The following is a 23,985-nucleotide window of genomic DNA, read 5'->3' as shown; positions in this document are numbered from 1 at the left end:
TCATGCAGTTAGCTGACTGGCTTTCTCACTGAGATGAATGTCCCAGAGTGAAGCTGAGGAAGCAAGGCTTAGGAATGTAAATATTAGTAGGTGTGCAGGAAAATAAATTAGAAAATTTGACAATTTTAATGACTTGCATTTATTGTTTTCACTTGCTGAGTTCCCTGGCTGACATCAGGAGCTGAATGTTAGGTTGCTGGCAGAGAAGGCAGAGGGCAATAGGGACAGGATAGGCTCAGTTCTCATGTTGCCATAGAGTTTACAATGACAGCATTATGTATAAAAATATTATGTAAACCTTATGTAAAAACAACTGATAGAAAGAGGTGCTTCCTTAAATCTCCCCCAGACATGGAAGTACCATGTAGGATTACCTATCACCTCAGCAGGAGCTTTCAGACCACTGGACACTTAAATCACATCATTATTACAAACACCTCTGGATTCCCTGATGGAGGTTTTTCTATTTTGCTTGGTAGGATTATGGATGGAAGGAGGATTAAATGATAAGTGAATAATGTGACAGCAAGCAAATGGCTACATGATGAAAGAAATGGTGACCGGAGGAGGCCTTTTCATTTTAAGATACTATGTGGAATAGAAAAACACAGATACAAGGCATTATGGTGCCTAACACTGCTTAGGTGCACAAGGTTTGTGTGTTGTGCCTGTATTGATTGTGAGATCCTCAGGGTAAGGTCTGTGGGTTTTTCTAGATCATCTTGCACATTATTGCCCTGGTCTTTGCGCAGTCCTGGAAGGGAAACATTAATGGAGTTGTTTTTCATGACAGAGGCTATGGCAAGCTGTGTTTACAAAGAGATACACTTTGTCTGATTTAATTTAGTTTTCAGTGTCCATTTCAGTCTGGCAGTTTTGTGCTTGACTGCCATCATGGAGCAAGAGGTGACAATCCACGGCCTCAGTGATATCCACCCTTGGACAGTGCTCAAAACATCTAGACATCTAACAGGCTAATGCAAAAGCTATCAACCAGTGTGATGAACCACCTGATGCTCCTTCCATACTGTACCTTCTGCTATCCCACAAATACAAATTGGATGAAGCTCTGTTACCAAGAAATCTGTAGATTCTAACTGAGTCGGCATGTATGAGAAGGAAAACAGGAAACAGGAGGACTAGTACGATATTTCCATGCCATTTGTTATTTTATAGAGCTGTTTTTCACATCTATTTTTATTTGATTCCTCCATAAAATGACCACAATTGACTTATATTAGATATTTTGCTGAAAAAGAACAGAAGGCACTTCATTTCACTAACCTGCTTTCAGACAGTTGCAATTTCTCTTCCCTTTTTTGCTTTTTGTAATTAATAGCTAAGTAACAGAGAAAGAACAACTCAGAAATTTGCTTGTTAAGTCCAGGTACATCCAGGAGCATTATTTAGACAACACTCTGAGAATACATATTATTGCTTTCTTATTTAATTGGGTACAAACAAAATCCAACATCTGATTTGGGAATACTTTTGTGTCAATTTAGTTTGTTTTCTGACTCAATTTGGTGAGCAGACTGTGAGTCTCATTACTTGAGTAGGTGAGTGCAAAAGGCTTCTGTATAAAAGGCTACAGTTAATTGTTTTAGCTGAAAAGACAGAGGAAGTAGAATGAGGATCCACATCTATAAGTTGATTTTCCCCCTTGTCTAAACTCTTTCTTTTTGTTTTACAGGTGATGGAAATTAAAGGACAAATGATTCATGTGCCAGAATCAAACTCTATATTGTTTCTGGGTTCCCCCTGTGTGGACAAGCTGGATGAGCTGATGGGCCGAGGCCTCCATCTTTCAGACATACCAATCCATGATGCTACTCGTGATGTCATACTGGTTGGGGAGCAAGCAAAGGCACAGGACGGCTTGAAAAAGCGAATGGATAAGCTCAAGGCAACACTAGAATGTACACACCAAGCCCTGGAAGAGGAGAAAAAGAAGACAGTAGATCTCCTTATTTCTATTTTCCCCGAAGAGGTGGCTCAGCAGTTGTGGCAGGGGCAGCAGGTTCAGGCCAGGAAGTTTGATGATGTGACCATGCTCTTCTCGGACATTGTTGGCTTCACTGCCATCTGTGCCCAGTGCACGCCCATGCAGGTCATCAGCATGCTCAATGAGCTCTACACGCGCTTCGACCACCAGTGTGGATTCCTTGACATCTACAAGGTAACAGCTCAAGTCCTAACCTAGCAAAACATAACTGAAATGAAGGCAGAAAAAAAATCTCAGTTGCTTTTTTCATAAATTGCAGACCTTCCTCAGAAAAATATGGGGGCAATATTTTTGTTTTATATGTAAAAAAACCCAGATCTGAAATATGACCATTGAAACTCAAATGCTTGAATATGAAATGGTCATCGTGATACTCCCATGGGAATATTGGTCTCATATTCCCATTTTCTTGTAGAAATACACATCTCCTGTATTATAGCCTGGTTTCCTTTAGATGACACATCAGCCACAGTGTTCTAACAATGAAGAAGTGCACAGTGACGAATCCTAAGCCAGGCTTCAGCTCCTCGGAGGCATTCACCTTTGACTTGAATGGTTTAGGGTTTAGGCATTTATCTTTCCCTTGAAAGAAATAAATTTTCCATGAGGAGCAGAGCATTCACTAAAAAATGTTATTATAAGGAGTTTCAACTTCCACTGAAAAACAGGAAGAGGACAGCAGATGTCTATGCATAGTAAACGTAATGAATGGGACATAGTGCTGGTGTGCCATGCTCCAAAGGAAATGTCACACATGCTGGTCCCATTAGAGAACTCTTAGAGAGCTCATCTCCACTTCTCTTAAGTGGATTTGGTGTCCGGTATGTATATGAGTGAAAAAAAGAGGGAGGTAGAATTTAATAAATGCACTGAAGATATTAGCAGTGTAATTATCTTGTGAAACCTACAGACTGTTTTGTATATGGAATGCCTTTAATATTCTGATAGAAGAAATAGAGCAAGTCTCTTTTTATATGTTAATGCACAAGAGAAAAGAGATGTGGTTGTAAAATTACATATTGACTTTATTACATGCCTGAGGTTTGCAAACGAACATTTTTCAAACTATTTAATGTAGTATTTGTTGATAGGCTGTAGAGAAAAAGGTTTCAAAAATGTCCTGCTCCTTTCATTTCTAGCCCTTAATGCACTTTAAAAGGAATTGAAAAATAATTACTACCCATCCAAATAATAATCATGGCTGAAAAGCTACAGCATGTATCACAGATAAAACTGAAAATGGTATAGCTAAAGGTTGGTAGGGCTGTTTACCAAAATAAACAAGTACACTGTAAAGAAGTTTTCAGCTCATGGTTTAGGGGTTTGTTCTCCTAATGCTCAGAAGCCAAATGCCATCTTGGGACATGAATGCAGTGGAAGGTACCAGCCCTAATTTGAAAACTGTTGTGGTGATGCTGTCAGAAAAGATGGTGAGTGTGATCTCAGTGTGTGTTAATCTAATGTTGCTGCACTGGATTTATGACCCAGCTTCAGGAAGAGGACTTGAGGAACTTCTAACCCAGAGTCTAACCCTGGTGACCCTGCTTCACATGCTGTGTGTTCACTCACTGTGTTCCCAGGTGATTCATTTCAGCTGTTTTGAAGCATTCAGAATATCCTTTGTTGAAAATTATGGCTGCATGGGAATAGGATATAAAGTATGCAAAACTCTATAATCTGACTGCAGAGAAGGTTGGTTGAGTCCTCTGAGAACACAAAGAAGGAATATTTATGCATAGGAATAATCACCACCACAACAATTATGATTTTATAAGTTATTGTCAGGTAGTGAATTTTAGATACTTAATCACCACTACTTGTACCCAGGCCACCTCAAAGATATATTTGTGTAACTAGGGTACAGACATTTATCATGTGACCTAAATACATACATTTTTAAATTTGGTTGTTTTTAAGCAGCATGGCAAGAATAATTTGCAAAGATTATTTGGTGGACACATCTGAATACCAAATGCACCATTTTGTAAACAGAAAATTAAGTAAAATACGATAAATAAATCCCATGCTATAAATTATTTACCCTGCTTTACTGTTACAGAATTTTGTGTTCAGAACCTCACTGCTTCTAATCCTGCAATGAATGTAGTATTTTCATTTGTCTCATGCTGTTCATCCAGGGATGTTTATAGAGAAATATGGCACAGAAAGAACAAAGATCCTCACATTTAACTAATCAGACATAGAGGGCAAGCATAATAAGCTCTTGGATACACACTGAAAATGCTTGGAGAGAGCTGAAGGGTGATGAGTTAGACTTTGAAATTTCTTGGAAATTAAAGTAAGTAGCTATAACTGATGAGGTAGGGAAAGCTTATCCAATGGATGGAGGCACAGGTGAGAATGACACAGACAGATGATGGGCTCAGGAGATGAATTTCACAGCAGCATTTTGAATGGATAGCAACGATGACAGATTGCATTTGTCCAGGCTGAGGGAGAGTATTGCTGTAATTGAGAGGCACAGTGCTATGAGCCTGGGTGACAGTTTTAGCAGTCTAGAAGAATCTGTGTTTTAGGGAGTGAAACTTGGGAAAGAATCTGCTGACATATAGCCTTGTTGAAAAGATTAGGAGGGACATGCTCATGATAATCACAGAAGAACAAGAAGGTGAAAGAACTGAGACCTGGTGTTGCATTTGGAATCTGGGGCTGCTGACTATCAGAGCTAATTTTATTTGGCTTGAGGTTGAGGAGTGGGAGAAAAAGTCAACCAGGGAGTGCAGTCCAGGTCAGTGTAGCTGCAGATGCTTGGCAAGCTGGTGTTTGTGGACATGCAAGTAAAAGCATGGACTCCAGGAGCAGAAGTCATGGGAGAGATATCTCAGTACATTTTGAAAGCTGTGGCTTTGGGTAAAATATGTACTTGTTGGCCTCTTTTGACCTGTTTTTCTCTGCCTCTGAGTTCCTGTTGTTTATCAGCCAAGGACTGGGAAATGGTGCTTCAGTTAAGCCATCTCTTTATCAAACAAGCTATTTAGATATGCTGCAGCCATGTCTTCTGGCATTTAGACTTAACCCTGCAGTCTGAAATCTTCCCTGCTTAAGATTCCCACAGCTTCTGTTTCTCCTTCATGTAATATGTATTTGACATTGGCTCATGTACAATATTTGTTTCTTGTTGAGTCCTTCTGCCTTTGTAGGCTTACTTTCTCAGCTCTTTCCCCCTCAGTTTCCTTTCCGAAGCATTTCCCTCTTGCACCCTTTAACTGTGTAAAGGCAGCATTTATTTAAAGGCAGCATTTATTGTGCATGTTTTTTTGGCTGCATAGCAGGGTAGTGTCAAGCCAAACAGAGCAGAACCAGGCCTGATCCTGTAGGTTTTAGTTTCTTTGTCCTTTCTCTAAACAGAGCAGAATTTGTCCTTGAAGACATAATACATTTTCTCTGATGCTATACTTCACTTTCTCTGAAGTCCTAAGTCCATGTCTAAGCAGAGAGTCCTGAATGTTTTTTGAAAATGAGCTGTGGTCAGCTGCCAGAATTTCTTTGCTATACATCTTCATCATAAACATTTTAATTGAAAGTTTATTGATTATTTACATACATTCATTTTACAGTCAGAATCCACAGCTTCGCTGTGTGGATTGCTGCTTTCTTTTTGGTTTCATTATTTGACTGAACTGGCACTCTCTCTGAGCAGTACCACATGCAGCTTCCATGGGTTTTTATTCCTGGCAACATGATACACTTAGTATGTTACATCTTTATTTTCTGATTTTATATGCCTAACACTGTATACGGCCTTAATGTTTGCTCATTGTAAAGACTCAAGACTAAAAAATGATGGGAAATCTGGATTTTCCTGCAATCATTCAAGACTGATACTCACCAGTTTGAAAAATGTTTATATGTAAAAATGTTTATATTTCAAATGTAATTTTAAACTCCCATTTTCTAAGAATATAACTTCGCATTTCTGTTCTGGTAGTTTAAGTTGCAGAAATCTGTGCTCATTTTGCAGAAAATACCATTACATTCTCAGTGCCATGACCGTCCCCTCTTGAGAACTAATACATCTTGTACTCAAATACAAGTATAGTTGTACATACTTGTACTCAAATAAATGTTCTCAACCTTACTATCAATGCTATAATGACTAAAGAATACTTCAGTAAGCAGAGTCATGAGCTTCAGATTATTCTGAAGTTTTCCATGCCTTATGTTTCATAAGTAAAAAAACTTAGTCTCCAAGTTTTCATGTAAAATCTATGGCCACTATTGTTGCCATCTTTCCATCCAGCTTTAATCTTTTAAGTTCTGTGCAAATACATGGCCATTTTGAGAAGTTTTAAAATTCTAAACTTCAGCTTAGGCATTTGCAAAATGCAGGAAGTGCAATTAAGTTATATAAAATGATAGTGATACTCTTACATAAAATGATAGTGATACTCTTACATGAGCAATACAGAACACATAAAATATTACAAGATACCTTTATATAAAAATGGAATGGTGAAGTTCTGAGGATTACCAGTGAACCAGGTGTTGCTTCTTCCCGATAGCTTAACGTCAGTGGGTTTTGAATGTGTAATAGATGAAAATGGGCAATAGAAAAAGATTCCATAGCCCAGAAGCTCGCTTTCCCTGCAGTGCCATCCAGCCTGGTAGAGCTGCCTTCAGCACACTGCTCTCTTTTGGTCCCACCGTGGAGGGTTCCTGAACCTTCTTTCTCCTGTCTCTGAGCTGGATATGACACTTTCTCCTCCTTGAAGTCTTTGCCTGTACCTGGACTTGCTGGCACGCTGGCATGTCTCACTCCAGTATGAAGTTAGAGCAAAGCCAGGGCAGCTCTCTCTTTGGGGGACTCAGAAGTGTTCTTGGGTTAAGGGGAAAAAAAACTCTAAGGAAAAAAAGAAGAAACACAAAATGTTCCACGGATTTTCCCTGCAGATCTGGTGTAACACCACCCAAGAACTCAAGAATATTTTAAGACTTCCCATTCCTTTAAGCATATATTTTTCTCCAGCCTTGTGGACGATTTACACTTTCTGTCTTCAGGGAGATCTGCAAATGAAGCAAACAGACACTCAGGCTCCAGAAGAGTTATTCTTTGCTTTATAAACACACAGCCCGGCACAAAGCACTAAAACATCTGTGCATGTTCTCCTGCAATACATCACCCAAGAATCCTCTAAAGAGCCTGGGACTTCTGTTTCTGTATACAACTACTTCTCTACTTCTTCACTAATACCATACTTGTATATAGTTCCTTCTCTTTTTTTTCTTTTTTTGGTCTCTCTCCTTTCACTTTTCTCTCATCTGGAATGCACACTTTTGTTTGTAACTGCCCTGGTCCATTTCTCTCAAGTTGCATGGGAGCCTTAGAGTCTGTGTCCAGCTTACAGGTCCTGTGAGCACTTTCCAAGTCCTCAGTTTGTATGTGAAGCCTGGCTATAAGCTTTAACTTGAATAGGACCGAGAAGGGTGTTCTCCCTGCTCCAAACTGAGGAGCCAGCCCACATACTGTGGCCAGACAGGAGGCATGGCCAAGGGCATTCCCTCTTGCAGCACACAGATGCTATGTCCCTGATGCTATGTCCTTTGTTTTATTCTGTCCAGTTTTTCCACCTTCTAAATTTTAGTACCTCTGAGGGACTGGAGAAAATTAATTTCACTTTCCATCTGCTTTGTCCCTTTTCATTTTTTAGCACTCTGGCTGGACTATCATGTACCAAGATGCAACATTTTCATTCATGCAAATAGCTTTCATAACTGTACCTTAATTTATTAAATTATTTAAATTAACATGGAGGATACTTAAGTAAGTTTATAGAAACTGGATGACATAGGAATTTCAGGACACATAAATTAAAGCCTGCATAACCTTGAGGAGGGTGTTCTGGTTCACTAGGAGTTTAAATACTGGGGATACCTCTGGCAAATTAAGACCACACTTACACTGAGAGAAAGACAATCACATTAAACTGAAATGTGTGTCTTGGGTCGTACATTATTATTTTAAAATTTTCTTGTTTTGTTAAGTAGTTCTGCACTTTGATATTGCAGTATGCAGAATGCCAGCCAGGAAGTTTTCTGTTCATCAGAGATAATTGGTCTGATTTTTGCAGTTTCATATTTTCCTACAGAAGAGAGAAATCATTTATACACTATGAATTTTGTATTCCGTGGCTGTTGTGTGCAAACCTGATGCTGGTGTCATGTAGACTGCAAGTCTTCTGGCATGACTCTTTTAACTACTGAAAAAAAACCCTCTTTTAAGATACTAGGTAGTAATTCTACATGGCAAGTACTGTTTGCCTTTTTTCTTCTGTAAAGGAAGTAGCCCTCTGAATTACAGTGTAGATGAAAGAGTTTCTCCGTATATTGCATACTGAAAGATCTGTGCTTAAGACTGCTAAGTAGGTGCTTTAGAAAGAGTTCAAACACAGCTCTTCCTGCAAAATGCTCCTGAACTTGCCAGTGTGTAACATCATTAAATTCACTAAAAATAAGATGCCCTCAGGCCTGGTAAGAGCAATTGCTTCTTAATTAGGCTCCTGGGAAAGCAGCTTGGTTTTATAGGAAGTCACTTCTTTTGAAAAATGAGCTTTACAAGAATAACAGAGTTCTGAACTTCATAGGTGAATGCCTGTAATCCTTCCCTTCTCACACAGGAGTTTTCCTGAAGAATTTCCAAAAGCGGAATGTCATGTCATAAAAGTGTTGCAAAGTTACCTTGAAACTTGGGCACAAGATTTCACTGCCTAGGAATTGATTTTAAAAACATTAGAGACAGAAGCTAAGAGAGTGAAACACTAAGTAAAAACTGAAGGACATTCTTTGAAAGCAATTGTGTTCTCAGATCCTATCTTGAAAACTTTATAATCCTTTCCAAAGCAAAAAGTTTTTTATAATATACCAGAGATTTGGAAATCTATAAATAGTGCTGTATGCTGACGGATATTGTTAAACTTAAGCAGTGTTGCAAAATTCAACTGTTTCAAAGCTTTGCTGACAAATCTTTGCAGTAGAAAAAACTTAGAGAAAACTTCAAAATGTAAACAGAATTAGGCCTTAATTTGTATTCAGAAACAGCACAAAACCAAATAGATTTTGTTTCATTTGAAAAAGGACAGTATTCACTCATTGCAATGTAGACAGAAATGTGGATCTAGACCTACCTCAGGATCAAGAATACCTTATCCAAGCTCAGAGGAGGCTTTTCTGAACTGCACTTACACCACCTCCGGAGAAAGAGCACACACACTTAATGTCACAGGGAAATAACCTTATCTGGTTTCCCTCCGGCATGTTTATTTGTTACTTCTTTCCTTAGAATCTGTGTTTTAGATTAAATGACTTGTTCAAGTCTTTGTACCATAAGCTGCCCAAAATACTTCACATCTGCTCTCCCTGCACTTAGTGACTAATAACATCCCCTGACCTGCATGCCAAAATATGCGTGGCCAGACCCAGGACTTTCTGAGCTAAGCAGGATCTTGCTGTTATGCTGAGCAATGGTATCGTGGCACTAGCAGTCAGCACACTCATGCAGTCCTTCTCCTGGCTTGGGGTATGCTGTGGGAGCAGGAACATGCCCACTGTGCTGCACTGTCAAAGGCACAGAGCTCCCCTAGAATCTTCTGGGAGTCTCACAAACTAAGCCTGTGGCCCACATAAACCTGTTTTTCAGGCAATGCCCAGAAAAGCATGCTGGTGACAGCATGGGAGGGGTCTTGCATATCAAATGACAGTCTGGGCATGGATGCAGGCAATTAAGCAAAGACACACACATTTGCATCCTGCTGTAGGAAATGGGAAAAAAAGAGGTTTACAGAATTCAGGATGGAATGCGTCATGCCTTGAAAATTCATTTTTCTCTTCAGTTACTATAGAAAGAATATAGATGAGTATACTGAATTAAAGCTTCATTTTTGTATGACTGACACTTGGTAATGTGAGCTCCATCATGAATTAGAACATTGTAAGGTTATGACTGATCTGCAGAGATACTGTGAGAATGATTTGGGTAGAAGGAAACATGGGAGATGTCAATGACATCTTGAGGTAGAATATGAATATCAAATAAATTGTTCCTGTGATGAGTGCTGAGATTGCTGACTTAAAACAAAAAAAGGACAGAATCTCCATTTTCTTCAGTTTTTGTCCCATACCAGTTAAAAGCTGTCCTGTTTGCTGCTGGACTAGAAGTCATGGACAGGAATAATGAAGCCCAAATGAAAAGTCTGAAGCACCATGTTGCCACATACCACAGCCTTTTCGGTATTCTCCTGCTGTACAACTTAGGGCAGAAAACAGATGAAAGAAAAGCCACAGGGAGATACTAATAACTTCAAAGGTTTCCTTTACAGTTAGACTTGCAAGAATTTCATCTTGAAGCTGCATTTGACTGTATTCCTTTAGAAGGAAGACATTTCAGCTTTCATAAAAGAAGTACATAGTTTTGAGGTACTGTGTAGTTCAGTCTTGCAGATGGAATGAAATATGGATAAACAGGATAATGAATATTGTGTGAAAGCATAGGTCTTTACTGTAGGCTCTGATAATTTCCAGTGTTCATTCATATCCTGAATTTTGGCCTCATGCTGGGATGAAATTTATAAAACCATCGCCTTTAATATTTATATGCTACCATGGAAGTGCAGCCTGGGTGTGCAGGAAGCTAAGATGTGCTCCAGTGAGTCTAGGCTGAGGAGTACAAATAGAACTTTGACTTTGCTCATTAAGAAACCAATCCAGGTCTTCAAATCAAAATAATATGCTAGAAGGCTTTGATTTTGCTGTTAAGGTCATCATAAGAATCACTTAAGGTTTATACCTTTAATAAATGCTTTTCTGGATTAGTATCGAAGACTGGAAAGGAAACTGATCTGTGGAGTGTAGAAGGTTTTTCCACTGGTTCCTCTGACAATCTAGAGATCACCTTTCCTAAAGGACTATTTGATTTTGCAGAACTTGCCATGTCCTCCTTTTAAAATTGACCTGCCTCTGTGACCTTCAGAGGTTCAATCTGCCCTTCTGCCTCTTCACATAGTCTTGCTAATTCTTCCTTTTCTACAGTTCTGAGGTAGAGGTGAAAATATGCTACTTTTAGCATAGAATTAATAATTAGACTTGTTCTCACAGTCAACAGAGGAATGTTTGATTTTATAGGGTAAGTGTGAATGTTTTTAAGTGTTAGACTTTTGTTTATGAAGGAGGTTCTTAGCACAGGTCAGGTAACTGCAAGAGTTCCCATTGGGTTCATTGATTATGAAGAGAATTGCGAGTGAATAGCTCATATTCAAATTGCTATATTACACATATTTCTGGATAGGTGAACTGAATCCCACCTGTGTAGATTACAGCTGCTACATCTTGGCAGCTTACGGTCTGTAAGATGCAGCTGCAGCTGAAATACTGCTTCTTTCTGCTAGTGCCATCTACTTTTCATGTGTTTTATGGTTATTTAATAATGTTATAGTTTGATGCCATGTTATAGTTAATGCACAGAGTGTATTTTAATTGGGCTAAAGGAACTTTTTCTGCATTTTAATTTCTCTCATACAATCAGTATCCACTCAAGGCATTTCTTCCTACCTTCCTTAATTTTTGTTATAGTGCCACTGGAGTAACTCCCATCGCCACTGGCATAGATATTCTGTTGTCTCTCACTAGGGTCCCTTAGAACACTTAAGTGATTAATTCAAAGCCTGAATTTCTATGCATTATATGAATCAATGTGCTGATTGTTGTCAAAACACCTCGTCATTGCTCAGTCCCACTGAAAAAATTAGTAACATAATTAATGGCTGTATTTGAGAACAGGGAATACCATATAGTGATAGCTTGGATTATCTTAGAATCTGCCAAAATAATGCATTATAATGGTCTGCACTTGTACTGAATGTGGTTGCTTGAAGAAATAAAAGATGCTTTGTGAGCTACTTATGAAATGTCAGGCTCATACAGCAAACTTCTTTATAGCATTTTCATTTTGAGATTTACCACTTAAAATAAAAAGATTATATTCCTTATCCCCATGTTTGCTGAAGTATCTGTGGAAATCTTCACTGTCTGCAGATGCTTGATTGCTTTAAAAAGCTTCTTTTTATCTGAGTAAGACCTTTTTGTCAGTAAGTTTCACAGGTTTCCCTGTTTCCTAAATTCATAAGGATGCTGATTTCATTTTTTCTCTTGCTCTCTCACCCTCCACCACTGTGGAAAGCCTACTTGTATCCCCTCAAGTGCCATGAAACCATGTCTGCTGCAGTCTGGACAAGCTCAGCTCTCCCAGCCCATTTTCCCAGGTGCTCCAGCCCCCATCTTGCTGGCCCCAAAGAGTTGGATCCAGTTTATCAATCTCTGTCTTGCACTGAGGACCCCCAAAGTGGATGTGGTATCTAACAAGTGCAGAGTGGGGGCTGATTGGCACTTCCCTGGCCTCTGTTCATACATCCAGAATGTCACTGGCCCTCTTTGTTCCCAGCACTGGTTCCTGGCCCATGTGACATTGACTGCCCAGCAAGACCCCTGGGGTCTCTCCCAAAGAGCCACTCTTCAGGAAGTTGGCTGTATCAGTTCCAGATAAATTCTTTCCCAGGGACAGGACTTTGCACATGTCCTTACTGAATTTCATAAGCTTCACCCTGCCTGTTAAAGTCACTCAGGATGGCAGCCCAGCCCTAGAGCAAATTGACAATTCACCTGTCTCCCCTGTTTGGTATCAACTGTAGGTTGATGCAGGTGCAAATAATGTTAATTTCAGGAAAAACACCCCACAGATTTTCTTATAAAAGACAGATATATTTTAAAATTCTAGATTTTTTTTTAATATACTGTGTTTTGAAAAGTGTTAACTGCTCAGTAAACATTTTATGCACTGAGAACAGTGTGTCTGTATTTTTGTGGGAGAAGGTAAACATGCATAGGAAACAGGCAGAAGGAGAGGCAGGTTAAGGTGGAGAATAATGCTCTTCAGTGCAGGTTAAAAAAGGACCACAAAATAGAAAAGTTAGTTTTCACAGAGAGATTAGTTAAGTGATGAACAGAAGAACATTAAACTGCAATTAGCTAAAGCATTGCCCCTTTCCCTGCTCATTATTTCTGTTTTCCTCATTTTCAAGCTCTTTAAGAGGAAACTGATATAATTGCAACTGCTGTTTGTTATTATTTCAGTTTTACAAAATAAAGTTTTATAGACTATCTCCCAGCAGTAGGATAGTTTCAGGCTATTGGCAGATTACTCATATGTGATAAGAAACAATTTAGTGATGATCTTCTCTTCAGCTAAACATAGCATATACTTTGTACACTGTGTCTGTAAACAGGGTGTGGAGCATAGAAAAATTGTTTAATATTCCAAGTTTCCTTGCCAACTTAAAATTACAGTGATCATGAACACATACTTACTTAAGCAGAAATAAATATTTCTGGTGATTAAAATAGCAGAAAGGGGGGAGACCACAAGCAGGATTTGATGCATATGGAAACTCTATTCAATTGGAAGAAACATCTGTTACTCTATAAAAAGAAGGGTAAGAAATCAAGACATGGCTAAAGAATATCTAAGTCTGGTTATTCGATCTAAACTTTATGTGTATGATACACTTATATAGATTACCCATATATGTGTGTATATATATATATATATATATATAAAAATTATATTTTTCCTCAAACATGACCCTTTTTTCAACGAAGAGAAAACTTTAACAAACATTTGATATGAAATTCTTACATATTTGCTTTCCAAAGTAATCCTATATTCTGGTCATCTGTGTGTAGCAGGAATATCCTGTGGTTCTTTATCCTGAACTGGAAAGCAGTCTCACTTTTTATTTCCAATTTATTTTTTCAAAAAAACACCATTAGGCTATAAAGGACAGTGACATAAATTATTTTAGGTTGATGGGTACTAGATATTACAACCCTTACAAGTGAGATAATAAATCTGTATGCAGCCCTGTGAGTATTTTAGAGATGAAAACAATAGTACATAAGTACCCTTCAGAGGAAGGTGAAGGATCTACAAAAGACATGCTGTTAAAGGTAGGTTTTCTTCCTGAAAAAAGACAGAAGCTTTTGAATTTTCAGACCCATTTTTGGTATGTATTTCATTTTGATTGTAAACAAAGAAGTCTGATTGATATGAGTATAATTTAACCCATTAAATTAAAAAACACACAAACTGCACTCAGACTTATTTATGTCTCTTACCTGAAAAAAATAGTAGTGAGTACTCCATTGTAATAGTTCTGATACAAATTATGTATTAGGGTTTCACAGGAAACCTGCTGAGAGAGACAGGACTAAAACTACAGCCTATTCTCCCTCCAGCTACTTCTTTCAATGTACTTAATATTTCTGACCTCAGAGTGACCCGTGCAATTACGTTTTTTATGTTTATTTCCAAGCTGTGCTTTGAAAAAGGTTCTGAGTAGGACTCATTAGAATTGAATGTTTGAATTCCTGAGTACTTTAGGTGAAAAATCTTCAGCCTGCTATTTCAGGTTTCACTTATAAAAATGGTATTTCTGCCCCATGTATGACACTCTGTGAAATGAAGTGTGACACTTCAGTTTTTTTGTTACCTCTAGAAGTTCAGAAAGTTAATGGCTGGTGCATATTCATGAATTCAGGATGAAGGATGCAAAGCAGGGATATTACATCAGTGCACCACATTTTCCCTTAAAAACTGTCGCTGAAACAACACCCTGACTTTATATGCATGAACATCATTTGGCTAAAACTTTCAGTTTCTCAGTTTAATAACAAAAGACAGCATAAGTTTTAGCTGCTGATAGTTGGAAGAGACCTGTTGGAGCTGCCCAGGGATCAGGTTGTTAATCTCTTTTCTCTGGCACTTTAGAATTAGAGGAATTACATTTTGACTTCTGTGCTACTGAATTGATCTGCAAATCACATTCCATCTCAAATGGTTATGAATTAAGGGTAAGTGACTGTAAGACAATTACTATAGGGTTCACCCTCTGTAAAAATTGCTGTTCACATCTAAAGCAGGCATACAGTATCTACTGATGACTAACAGAAGCTGGCCATATGGAAAATGACTTCTTGAAAGCAGGAGGTGTTTGCTTCCTGCTGCAATTGGATGCATTATCACTCTTCAGTATTCAGCAGTGTTGGGATACTGGTCTAGAAAGTTTTCCTGAACTGTAGAGTACACAGCACTTCAACTAATTATTAATTTTAATATAAGATTCTTTGAGGGCCTGAGTGGAAAACATGTGGACAGTTCCAGTGACTTGAGAGTTAAAGAAGGCTTTAGAGGAGGCTTTTGTATAGCGGTGTAAGTAGCTGCAAAGTTTCCTGGATTCTTCATTTGTTAGTTAAGAATAAAAATTCTGTTAATGCAGTTTTTAGAAACTGCATTTTTCTTGAAATCCAAGTTCAACTTCTTTTCTATGGTACTGTGTATTAATTCCCAATGAATGAAAACTCTATTGAAGCTTGTTATGGTTAGTGTAAATCAGTGAAAAGGGATGAAAAGTTGGTAACAGTTGGCCAGGCAATCAGTTTGTAGCTAGAATTATTAGGAGCAGTAAGAAACTATAGTTTAATTACAAAAAAACCCCAAAACCCTATGTCTTATTAATGGTAAACTGTCAGTCATCTGCAAAAACAGCTTTAATATTCAGAAGAGAATATATTTCACTTTTTTAAACTAGCAGCATAAGGCATTCCAGTCTTAAACGATTGAAAGCAGAATATCTTTTCCTGCATATGTATCTAGGAAGAATATAAAAATCGAATATACTACTACTAATGCATCTTAAAAGTCACATTACAAAGTCAAAAACTCAGAATCTAGTTTATCACATGGTAGAGATTTCCTCTGGACTTTTATTGCTGTGTGTCATCCTCTCGAAGTGCATCAAATAGATCTGAGTGCAGCAATTTTTAGACACTTTGAGTAGTGCCTGCCTTTTCTTTTAATCCTATTGGCATTGCGTATTTATGGAGTAGGTTGCTCTCTGGTGTGCACAGTTTCATGATCTACCCAGGCAATACTTTGGAGCAAGCTATGAGCAGTACTTTGTATTTCTAGTCCTTTGCTACTCCTCAGCTGAGACAAGAGAAATTCCCTTCTTCCCTGTGTGCATCTGACCCACTCAAGGGCCCAGCCTGAAATTCTGAAGTGTGATGTATCACTCTTGTTATAGTCTCTATTTTAATGCCCTCGTATACCCTTGTGAAGCTCAGCTAGGCCAAGTGAAGGTTCTGCATCTGGCTCAGGGCAATCTCCGGTATTTGTACAGACTGGTGGATGAATGGATTGAGACCATCCCTCTGAAGAAGGACTTCGGAATATTGGTAGATGAAAACTTAGACATGAGCTGGCAGTGTGTACTTGCAACCAAAGACAGCCAACCATACTCTGGGATGTATCAAAAGAAAATGTGGCCAGCAGGTCAAGGCAGGTGATTCCTGCTCTGCTCTGGTGAGACCCCACCTGCAGTGCTGCATCCAGCTCTGGTGCCCTAAGCAAAAAAGGGACATGGATGTCTTGGAGCCAGTCCAGAGGAGGGCCACAAAAATGACCAGAGGGCTAGAGCACGTCTCCTGTGAAGACAGGCTGAGAGAGTTGTGTTGTTCCACCTAGAAAAGAAAAGATCTTGTGACCTTTGATGTATACATGGGGCTTATAAGAAAGATGGAGAGAGACATTTTACCAAGGCCTATTGTTACAACAGAACAGTCATTGGTTGTGAACCAAAAGTGACGGTATTTGATATAAGGAAGAAATTCTTCACAATGAAGGTGTTGAGACACTGTAACAGGCCCAGAGGAACTGTGGGTGCCTCATCCCTGGAAGTGTTCAAGGCCAGGTTGGATGGGGCTCTGAGCAACCTGGTCTAGTGGAAGGTGTCTCTGTCCATGGCAGGGGAGTTGAAACTAGATAATCCTGAAGTGTCCCAGCCAAAAGCATTCAATAATTTTATGACTCCATACAAGTGGACCAAATGCAATGCCATGGACAACCTGAATTACAAGAACTCCTGGAACTTTCAGATTTGTCAAATCTGGTTTTGAAGAAGGATGGAACCAAGGTTAAAGTTTCGTGGAGGTACTTGTAATGAAAGTTTCAGCTTAAATGCTTAGTTGAGGAAGACCCTAGAAGTGACTGAAAACAGGGTTACAGAATGATAAATCATTAGACAGACCTGTCAGTACTCATCACATCCAGTTTAAACTACCAGGTCAGTCTAAGCAGTCATAGTCCTTCCCCTGCTTCTCCAGTATTGCTGTCAGATGAACTCCATAGGGACAAGCACTTTAAAGAGTAATGGCATTATTAGAGTTTTTATTTTTGTATTAAGATGAATATGAGGCAGCTTCAGTCCCGTTTTTCTGGTAGTACAGTACATTCAGTGTGTGGAATTTAGCTGTTAAATTACAGCTATGGAAATTTCCAAGGGGGAAGAAGCTAACAAAATAAGTAGCTTTGTCTGAACACTGCAAGAACAGTATATGATCCCACATCTATGCAACCAGCTTTAGTGGAAAAGCAATTCTGAAATTGGGACATTCAACAAGGAGCAGAATTTGTATTTAATTTTTGTATTTGACATCACAGACTCAGCTCTTTCTGTAGTAAGCTCTTTGAGTCTATTCCTACTGATGTTTATTCATGATTTTAAAGAATGACAATGGATTTCTGCTAATGTTTCCTTCCAATTCAGAGTATTTTTAAATATCTATTTCTTCCATACTGTCTTTTTAACTTCTGATACTTCTCACTGTGCTTGTTTGTCTTTTTGCTCTGTTTCTACATTTTTCACCAGCCATGGATATATTATTGCCCACCCATTTATCTTTGGAAAAACAAACTCCTAAACTGCAGGGCTTTGGTAGTGTCTGCTGCTTGTGGACAGTCATCCTAAGATATTGCAAACAGGCAGACAGCAGTACGTTTACATGTGATGCTTACTATTTCAGGTATTATTTATATTGAGATACTGTTTCCAGTTTATCAGTTTATCACAGGAGATTAATCTGAGAAAATCCAGGCCTACTACTTAGTAGATTCTCTGCAGAGAGATGAATCAGCTATATTTATTCTCCAAATAAATGCTTTCTCACTGCTTGCTTTCTTCTCACCCTAGTCTTTGCTGAAGCATTTCTGGCATTCCTATAGTGTTGTGTGCAGAATGAAAGCCAGATTAGTTATGTCACCAAAACTAAACTAATCCTTGAGGTCTGCTTGGGCTCATGGTAATGGATTTTGTGTGAGAATCTTACAGATGTGTGAGCAAACAGACTGCAAGACACAATGCTGTAAATAAAGCTGCAGGCCTAGAGGGCTGCAGTGTTTCTCAGGCTGCCTTTATCCAGAGCCAGAGGGCTGCTGCAATTCATTTTGCTCCCACTTCCTCCTGGGGGCCAGCTCTTTTTAAAGCAGATCAGGATAAGAGAGCAGTAAGGCCTGCCTGAAGAAACCAGAGGGCTCTGTCTGCTGAACTTCATGGCTGGAGGTCGGGAATGCAGAGTAAGACATCCTGCATGGTAGAGAGAGAGACATCAATTCTTATTTGAAAATAAGGGATAAATGTGCAGGCAAAAGTCTGTAGCAGTAGCATCTCTTCTTAAATTATACCAGGAAGAGCTACCCACTAATGAGAAGTTAGATAGTCTTCACTGTTTTTTATGGTGATGTTTTGCTTTTTCTAATTCTCTTCCTGATATAATTTTCTAGCATATCAAATACTAATTATGAGTTATAATTATGTGGCGCTACTCTTACCCTTCAGCAAACTCAGCCAGGATAGTATAAAATGAAGCTGCAAGTGATTTCTTATTTAGGAAAATGCAATTTTCTGTGTTACTGCTGTGGGAGAATGTTGTCATATCTCAGCCCATGCCATACACTGTTCTAGACAATCTTCTTTGGTTATTAGGTGATAAACCACTGTGCTGTTGCTTGTTGGGTTTTCACTGTACCTGTTTGCAGACTCAGGTAATTATGCTCTTTTATCTAATTGCTTATTTATGGGTGTTTTGCTCACACGTTTTAAGCAACTGTTTGATTGCAGCCCTAATGGCAGGGTTCCCCTCATTATCACACCATAACTCCGGGTTTGTCTGATTGCTGCAGGTGGAAACAATAGGTGATGCGTACTGCGTTGCAGCAGGGCTCCATAAGAAAAGCCTTAGTCATGCCAAAGCCATTGCCCTGATGGCACTGAAGATGATGGAGCTTTCAGAAGAGGTTCTTACTCCAGATGGAAGCCCGATTAAGGTAACCCCTTTGCTCTTTACTCTCAGCTGGTCAGTGATACACAGACCTGATTTATTTCGTTATGTTCTGTGCCAGAGTGTTTACACTTGCATCACTATGTCTGCAGCTCTGATGGGCCACAGGCCCCTTCTCCAAATTGGTGTAAACCTGCGTGAAAGAAGAATCTATGGACTGCCTGCTCCTTCTCAGTGTTAATGTGCTTCCTTCCCATGCTATGCCATTTCTGTTCCCTACTTTGTTACAGTGGGGGAAAAGCCAGATGTCGTTTTGTAACATTTTCAAGCTCCTCTGCTGTTCTGCTTCATTTGGTCCTATACCATAATATTCAAAAGAATACCATTCTGAAAAAATAAGTTGGACTGTGCATCTTGAAGAAAATTCTATTAAAACTTCATGTGAACATTCATTGAACACAAAATAAGCATTAAAAGACTGAAGATACCAGAAGACATAGCATTTTCAGTTTTTATATAAAACTATTTCAAGCAGATGTTAATTTAATCCTACTAAAATATATATTTTTGATTGATTTTATTTGCTTTTCCAATAATTAAAGGCAGTTATGTGTGCTAACTACACTGGTATGTGCTGGGAGAGCTGTCTTCCATAGCCTCTTCATATTTTCACTTTCTTTTGAGTCATTGCTTCAATTGTAGGGAAATTTTGAAGGTGTATGTTTTACTCTGAGACTCACTTTTTGTGACACATTATTTTTCAGAAAAATCCTCCTTTTTTCACTGTCTGCATGACAAAACCTGTTAAAGAAAAACAAAAAGACATTGTAGAGGAAATATGTATGGAATAAAATGCTGGGAATAACCAAATATTTTCCAAAAGTGCTAATAAACCTCCATTAGAATTCAGAAGAAAAAAGTTCATCATACTTAAACTGAAAGTAGAGGTGCTGAGAAGTTCATCATAATTTCTTAATTGTTCTGTTTTCCATTTTAGGTGTAATAGATTTCAGGGCAGGAGGGATGGTGATATTGTAGAATGTTGCTACCTTTGTACCTTATCTGGAAGCTGTGCTTAAAAATAAAGCTTATCTTTCATAGAAGGATATTCTGATTTGTTTTAAAGTTTATTAAGATTAGGGTTCCTCTCATGTGGCTACCTTTACCCTGTAAACTACTGCAATAAGGACTTTTGAAGAAGTCTACTTTAGTTTGTCCTAGTTTAGCTGTCTACTCTAGGACAAGATGAATCACTCCCTAAAAATGTGTGCTTTTTTAGTTGTCTGTAAGGGAGATTTATGTACTTAACCTAAATGTGGATGTCTATGCTGTGAGCTTCTACACTCTGTCACATGTGTCCTCCTACAAGTGGCAAGGAATGCATAATTTTTCCTAGTGGGTATTTCAATGATCATCATAATTAAAAACATACTCATAATTTCTAAATTCAGTTGGCATGACTTTTGCCTTCCAGACAATGTTAAATTGGCTAGAGTGACCCCTATTTTTGTTAGTCAGCAGTTTTTCACTTAAAAAAAAAACATTAAGGGACCATTATTGTGCCACACATTCCCATTAGCAAATGTTCCATGTGCATTAAGCAGCAGCAGGGGAAGTTCAGATTGGATATAAGGGAGATGTGGTCAAGCACTCGAACAAGGTTTTCAGGAAGGTCATCATGGCCTCAAGTGTGTATGTGGTTAAGTGCTTGGACAGCTCTTAAATACATGACTTAACTTTTAGGTTGCCTGATGTGAAGGTTTATGGAATATATGTATTTTCTAAATTACTTTGATGAATGTATTTTGTTATCATCTCAAGGCCGAATTCACCAGAATGCAAGGATTTACTTTTTGTGGTTCTTGAAATGTTCATCCCTGTGATAGCAGTGAATGTCTTAAGTGACGCTTCAAGTCTCAAAAAGTCAGGATGAAAAAGTAAACTAATAAATTAAAAAATACCATATCACATAAACAGGAATATAGGGTAAGATTTTCATCTATCAAGTGCATTAGTAGATGATGAAATGAGGCTTGTTATCTGGGTACACTGTTATCATATGAAGGTGTTCATTGTAGTGATCACAAAAATAACTTCTTTGTACAACCATTTAGACTATGAAAAATCTGCCCCTTAGAGCAATGCTAGTGTGGGCAGTGAGCAGTGATGTGTTGGATGGAACCCTGGATGCTGAGAATTTTAAACTTTCTGTGCTGAAAGGCACAGACCCACAAGAGAGCACTGCGTTTGACCTGAGGCTGTGGAGAAGGCTTCCAGAATTTATTAATAGCACTGGGATTATGGGTGTATAGTTGGTTAGAAGTGTGTAATATCACAGGGTGGAAAACTTAGAGTTTGGGGTTTTAGAACATAGTAATAAATATGAAGCAAGATGGAGGTTTTAGGGTGGAGGCAGGTTATTCTTCACCTTCTTCTTCTTTCTTCTTCATGGGTTTGGGTGATGTTTTGTAATTGGACAGAAAAGTCCTCATTGTGGGCTTCAAGGGATCAGTTATTGGGTTGAAAAGGCAAACAATCTTAGGTGTCATTTCTTAATTGGATAGTTTAGTCTTAAATGACCTTGTAACAAGAGATAGTTAGCCATTTTGTGCCTTGTTAATGAAAGGCTGCAGAACTCATGGTTGGGAGGCTGTTTCACTGATAACAATAAACACCTGAGTCTGAATGTGAGCTATCGTCCCAAGTGCCTTCAGTCCTGAGCCCGACAGAGATAGAAAAAACGAGCAGAGAACTGACATGATGGACCTCAGGATAGTGGCCAGGTGTACCAAGCAGCTCTGGTTTGTATCCAGATGATGCTCCCTGCTCTGAGTCAGAGCTCATAGCATGCTGATGAGAGAGAACTGTGGTGTGCAGCTCACACCTACTCAAGCATTTGGCACTTCCAGCAGAGCCAGAGGCAGCACAATTGCATGAGCAGGATGGGAACTCTGTGCCAGCACTCCTTAAACCTGTGTGAGCAGCCTGGCACTTGAAGGGTAATGAGAAACTGCTGTTTTGCAGAAAGAGCGAGTGAGCTGTATTACAGCACAGCACACAAATCCTATCATCAGTGTTGTAACCCAGCCTGCCCTCTTGGAAAGAAATATTTGTAACAGAAAATGGGCTGATCATTCCCCTGTGAGTGATGGAGGAGGCTTCAGGTCCCTGTGTGATTTTTTAAAACTCAGTTCTACTAGATCCAAAATCCTGTTACTTTAGAATGAGCTAAGGCCTTAGTACAAGAGAGAGACTTTTGCTTCAGATACTGCATGTAGAATTTGATATATATTTTTGTCCTTTCAGCATAAAATTTTATTTTGGAAGCAGTCTTTTGATTTATATTCTGTACAACTATTTATAAGTAGCGCTTTATGACTTTAGTCTGAAAATATTGATTTAAAATTGCCTCCTGCATTTAAGTGAGTGTTACTTGAGTATAGGATGTGCTTTTTACTTTACTACATTTATTTTTTTAGCTAAAGTGGAATTATATTAATTTTAATAACTGGAGATAATACTGTAAGAGGAATTATCTGTGGCATTGACATTCAGTGAAAGGTTGCAGTGCAGATATGGAATTCCTAGAGAATATTATTACTTGGATAACTTTTTATTGTGCTTAAAAGCTTACCTAATTAATCAATGTGTGGTGTATATCCCAAAGAAAGAGAAAGACCTTGTTTTCAGTTTTTCTTTTCAAAAGGGCTGCTGTGACAGAACATACCTAGTTTCCTCTAATGAGATTTCCTGAGAGAAAATTATCTGCTTCATTTTGTGGTATATGAAGGTTTATGTAATAGGGTCATAAAGAGATAAGAACTGGGAACTCGGAGGAAAAGTAAACTATTTACATGAAGCTGCTAAAATTAACTACAATTATTTAGATTAATTGTGTGCAGGTGTTCTTGTCTAAAGCATAATGATTGAGGCCTACCACAGCAATTCAAAACACATTGCAAGATGTTTTGCTACAGCAGAAAAATTTAATCTGTATTTAAAATTATTTATGTTACCATAACATGAGAATTAGACCTGTAAATACTGTAATCCCAAGCCAAAGCAAATACATGCCCCTACCTTTCTTTTTGCTCACTTTCTCATGACTAGTTTGTGAAATACTCTAAATAGAATAGTGCAGAAGATTTCTAGCTGATGCTGGCTTCAATGTGATTAATTTCTTCTCAGGTGAGGTAGATGGGACCTTGCATTTGCATGGCACATAATCTGGTACTAGGATCAGTTGTTTCTTTATTACCACTTGAAGCTTCTAACCTTCAGATGTGCCAAAGCTATTTTATTATTGGATTTGTAGGCTGCACTCAAACAGTGTAGGCATTAACCTCATCTAATTTCAAACTAACAGTGTGAACAGGTATGGCTAAAATTGTTACTGTAGATCCCTCTTAAATGAAGAGAATAAATTTAGTCTGTATTCATCTGAAATGCTTGCAGTGTCTAATGTATAATGAAATATATGAATTAATATTTGTCAGGTAAGTCCTGCCTCAGGAGTGAACAGGTTAATGACCTCTCAGGATGGATGATCCCGCTGAAAAGAGCTGAACTGAAACAGAGGTTCACAGCTTTGATCTGTGACAGCTTTTCCATTTGAATTTTAGATGTGATCCAGACTTTCCATACTTCACCTTTCCATATATAGGAGACAGACAAATCTTTACGGGTAGAACCATTAGTTTAGCATGTCTAAGATGTATCACCTTACAGTCATGCAGCTGCAATAGTTTTGGTTTGTGTTGTCTATTTTAATACCTGTGATCATGGTGACTGAAACAATGAAA

General features: G+C 38.5%; 1 protein-coding gene across 1 annotated transcript in view; it reads left to right on the top strand.

Moving 5' to 3' along the window:
* Window positions 1–23,985, top strand: part of GUCY1A2 (guanylate cyclase 1 soluble subunit alpha 2) — a 135,796-nt gene that overhangs the window by 74,129 nt on the left and 37,682 nt on the right. The window contains exons 5-6 of the mRNA XM_054272339.1: window positions 1,694–2,179; window positions 19,086–19,229. Of these exons, the coding sequence (XP_054128314.1) occupies window positions 1,694–2,179; window positions 19,086–19,229 (630 nt within the window). The remainder of the gene's footprint in view (window positions 1–1,693; window positions 2,180–19,085; window positions 19,230–23,985) is intronic.

This window comes from Melozone crissalis, unplaced genomic scaffold (genome assembly GCF_028551555.1).
Source record: "Melozone crissalis strain CALT ecotype California unplaced genomic scaffold, PUWL_Pcris_2 ptg000013l_1, whole genome shotgun sequence".
Classification (NCBI taxonomy): Eukaryota; Metazoa; Chordata; class Aves; order Passeriformes; family Passerellidae; genus Melozone; species Melozone crissalis.
The sequence above is the reverse complement of the archived record's forward strand: the minus strand, read 5'-3'. Positions and strand labels throughout refer to the sequence as shown.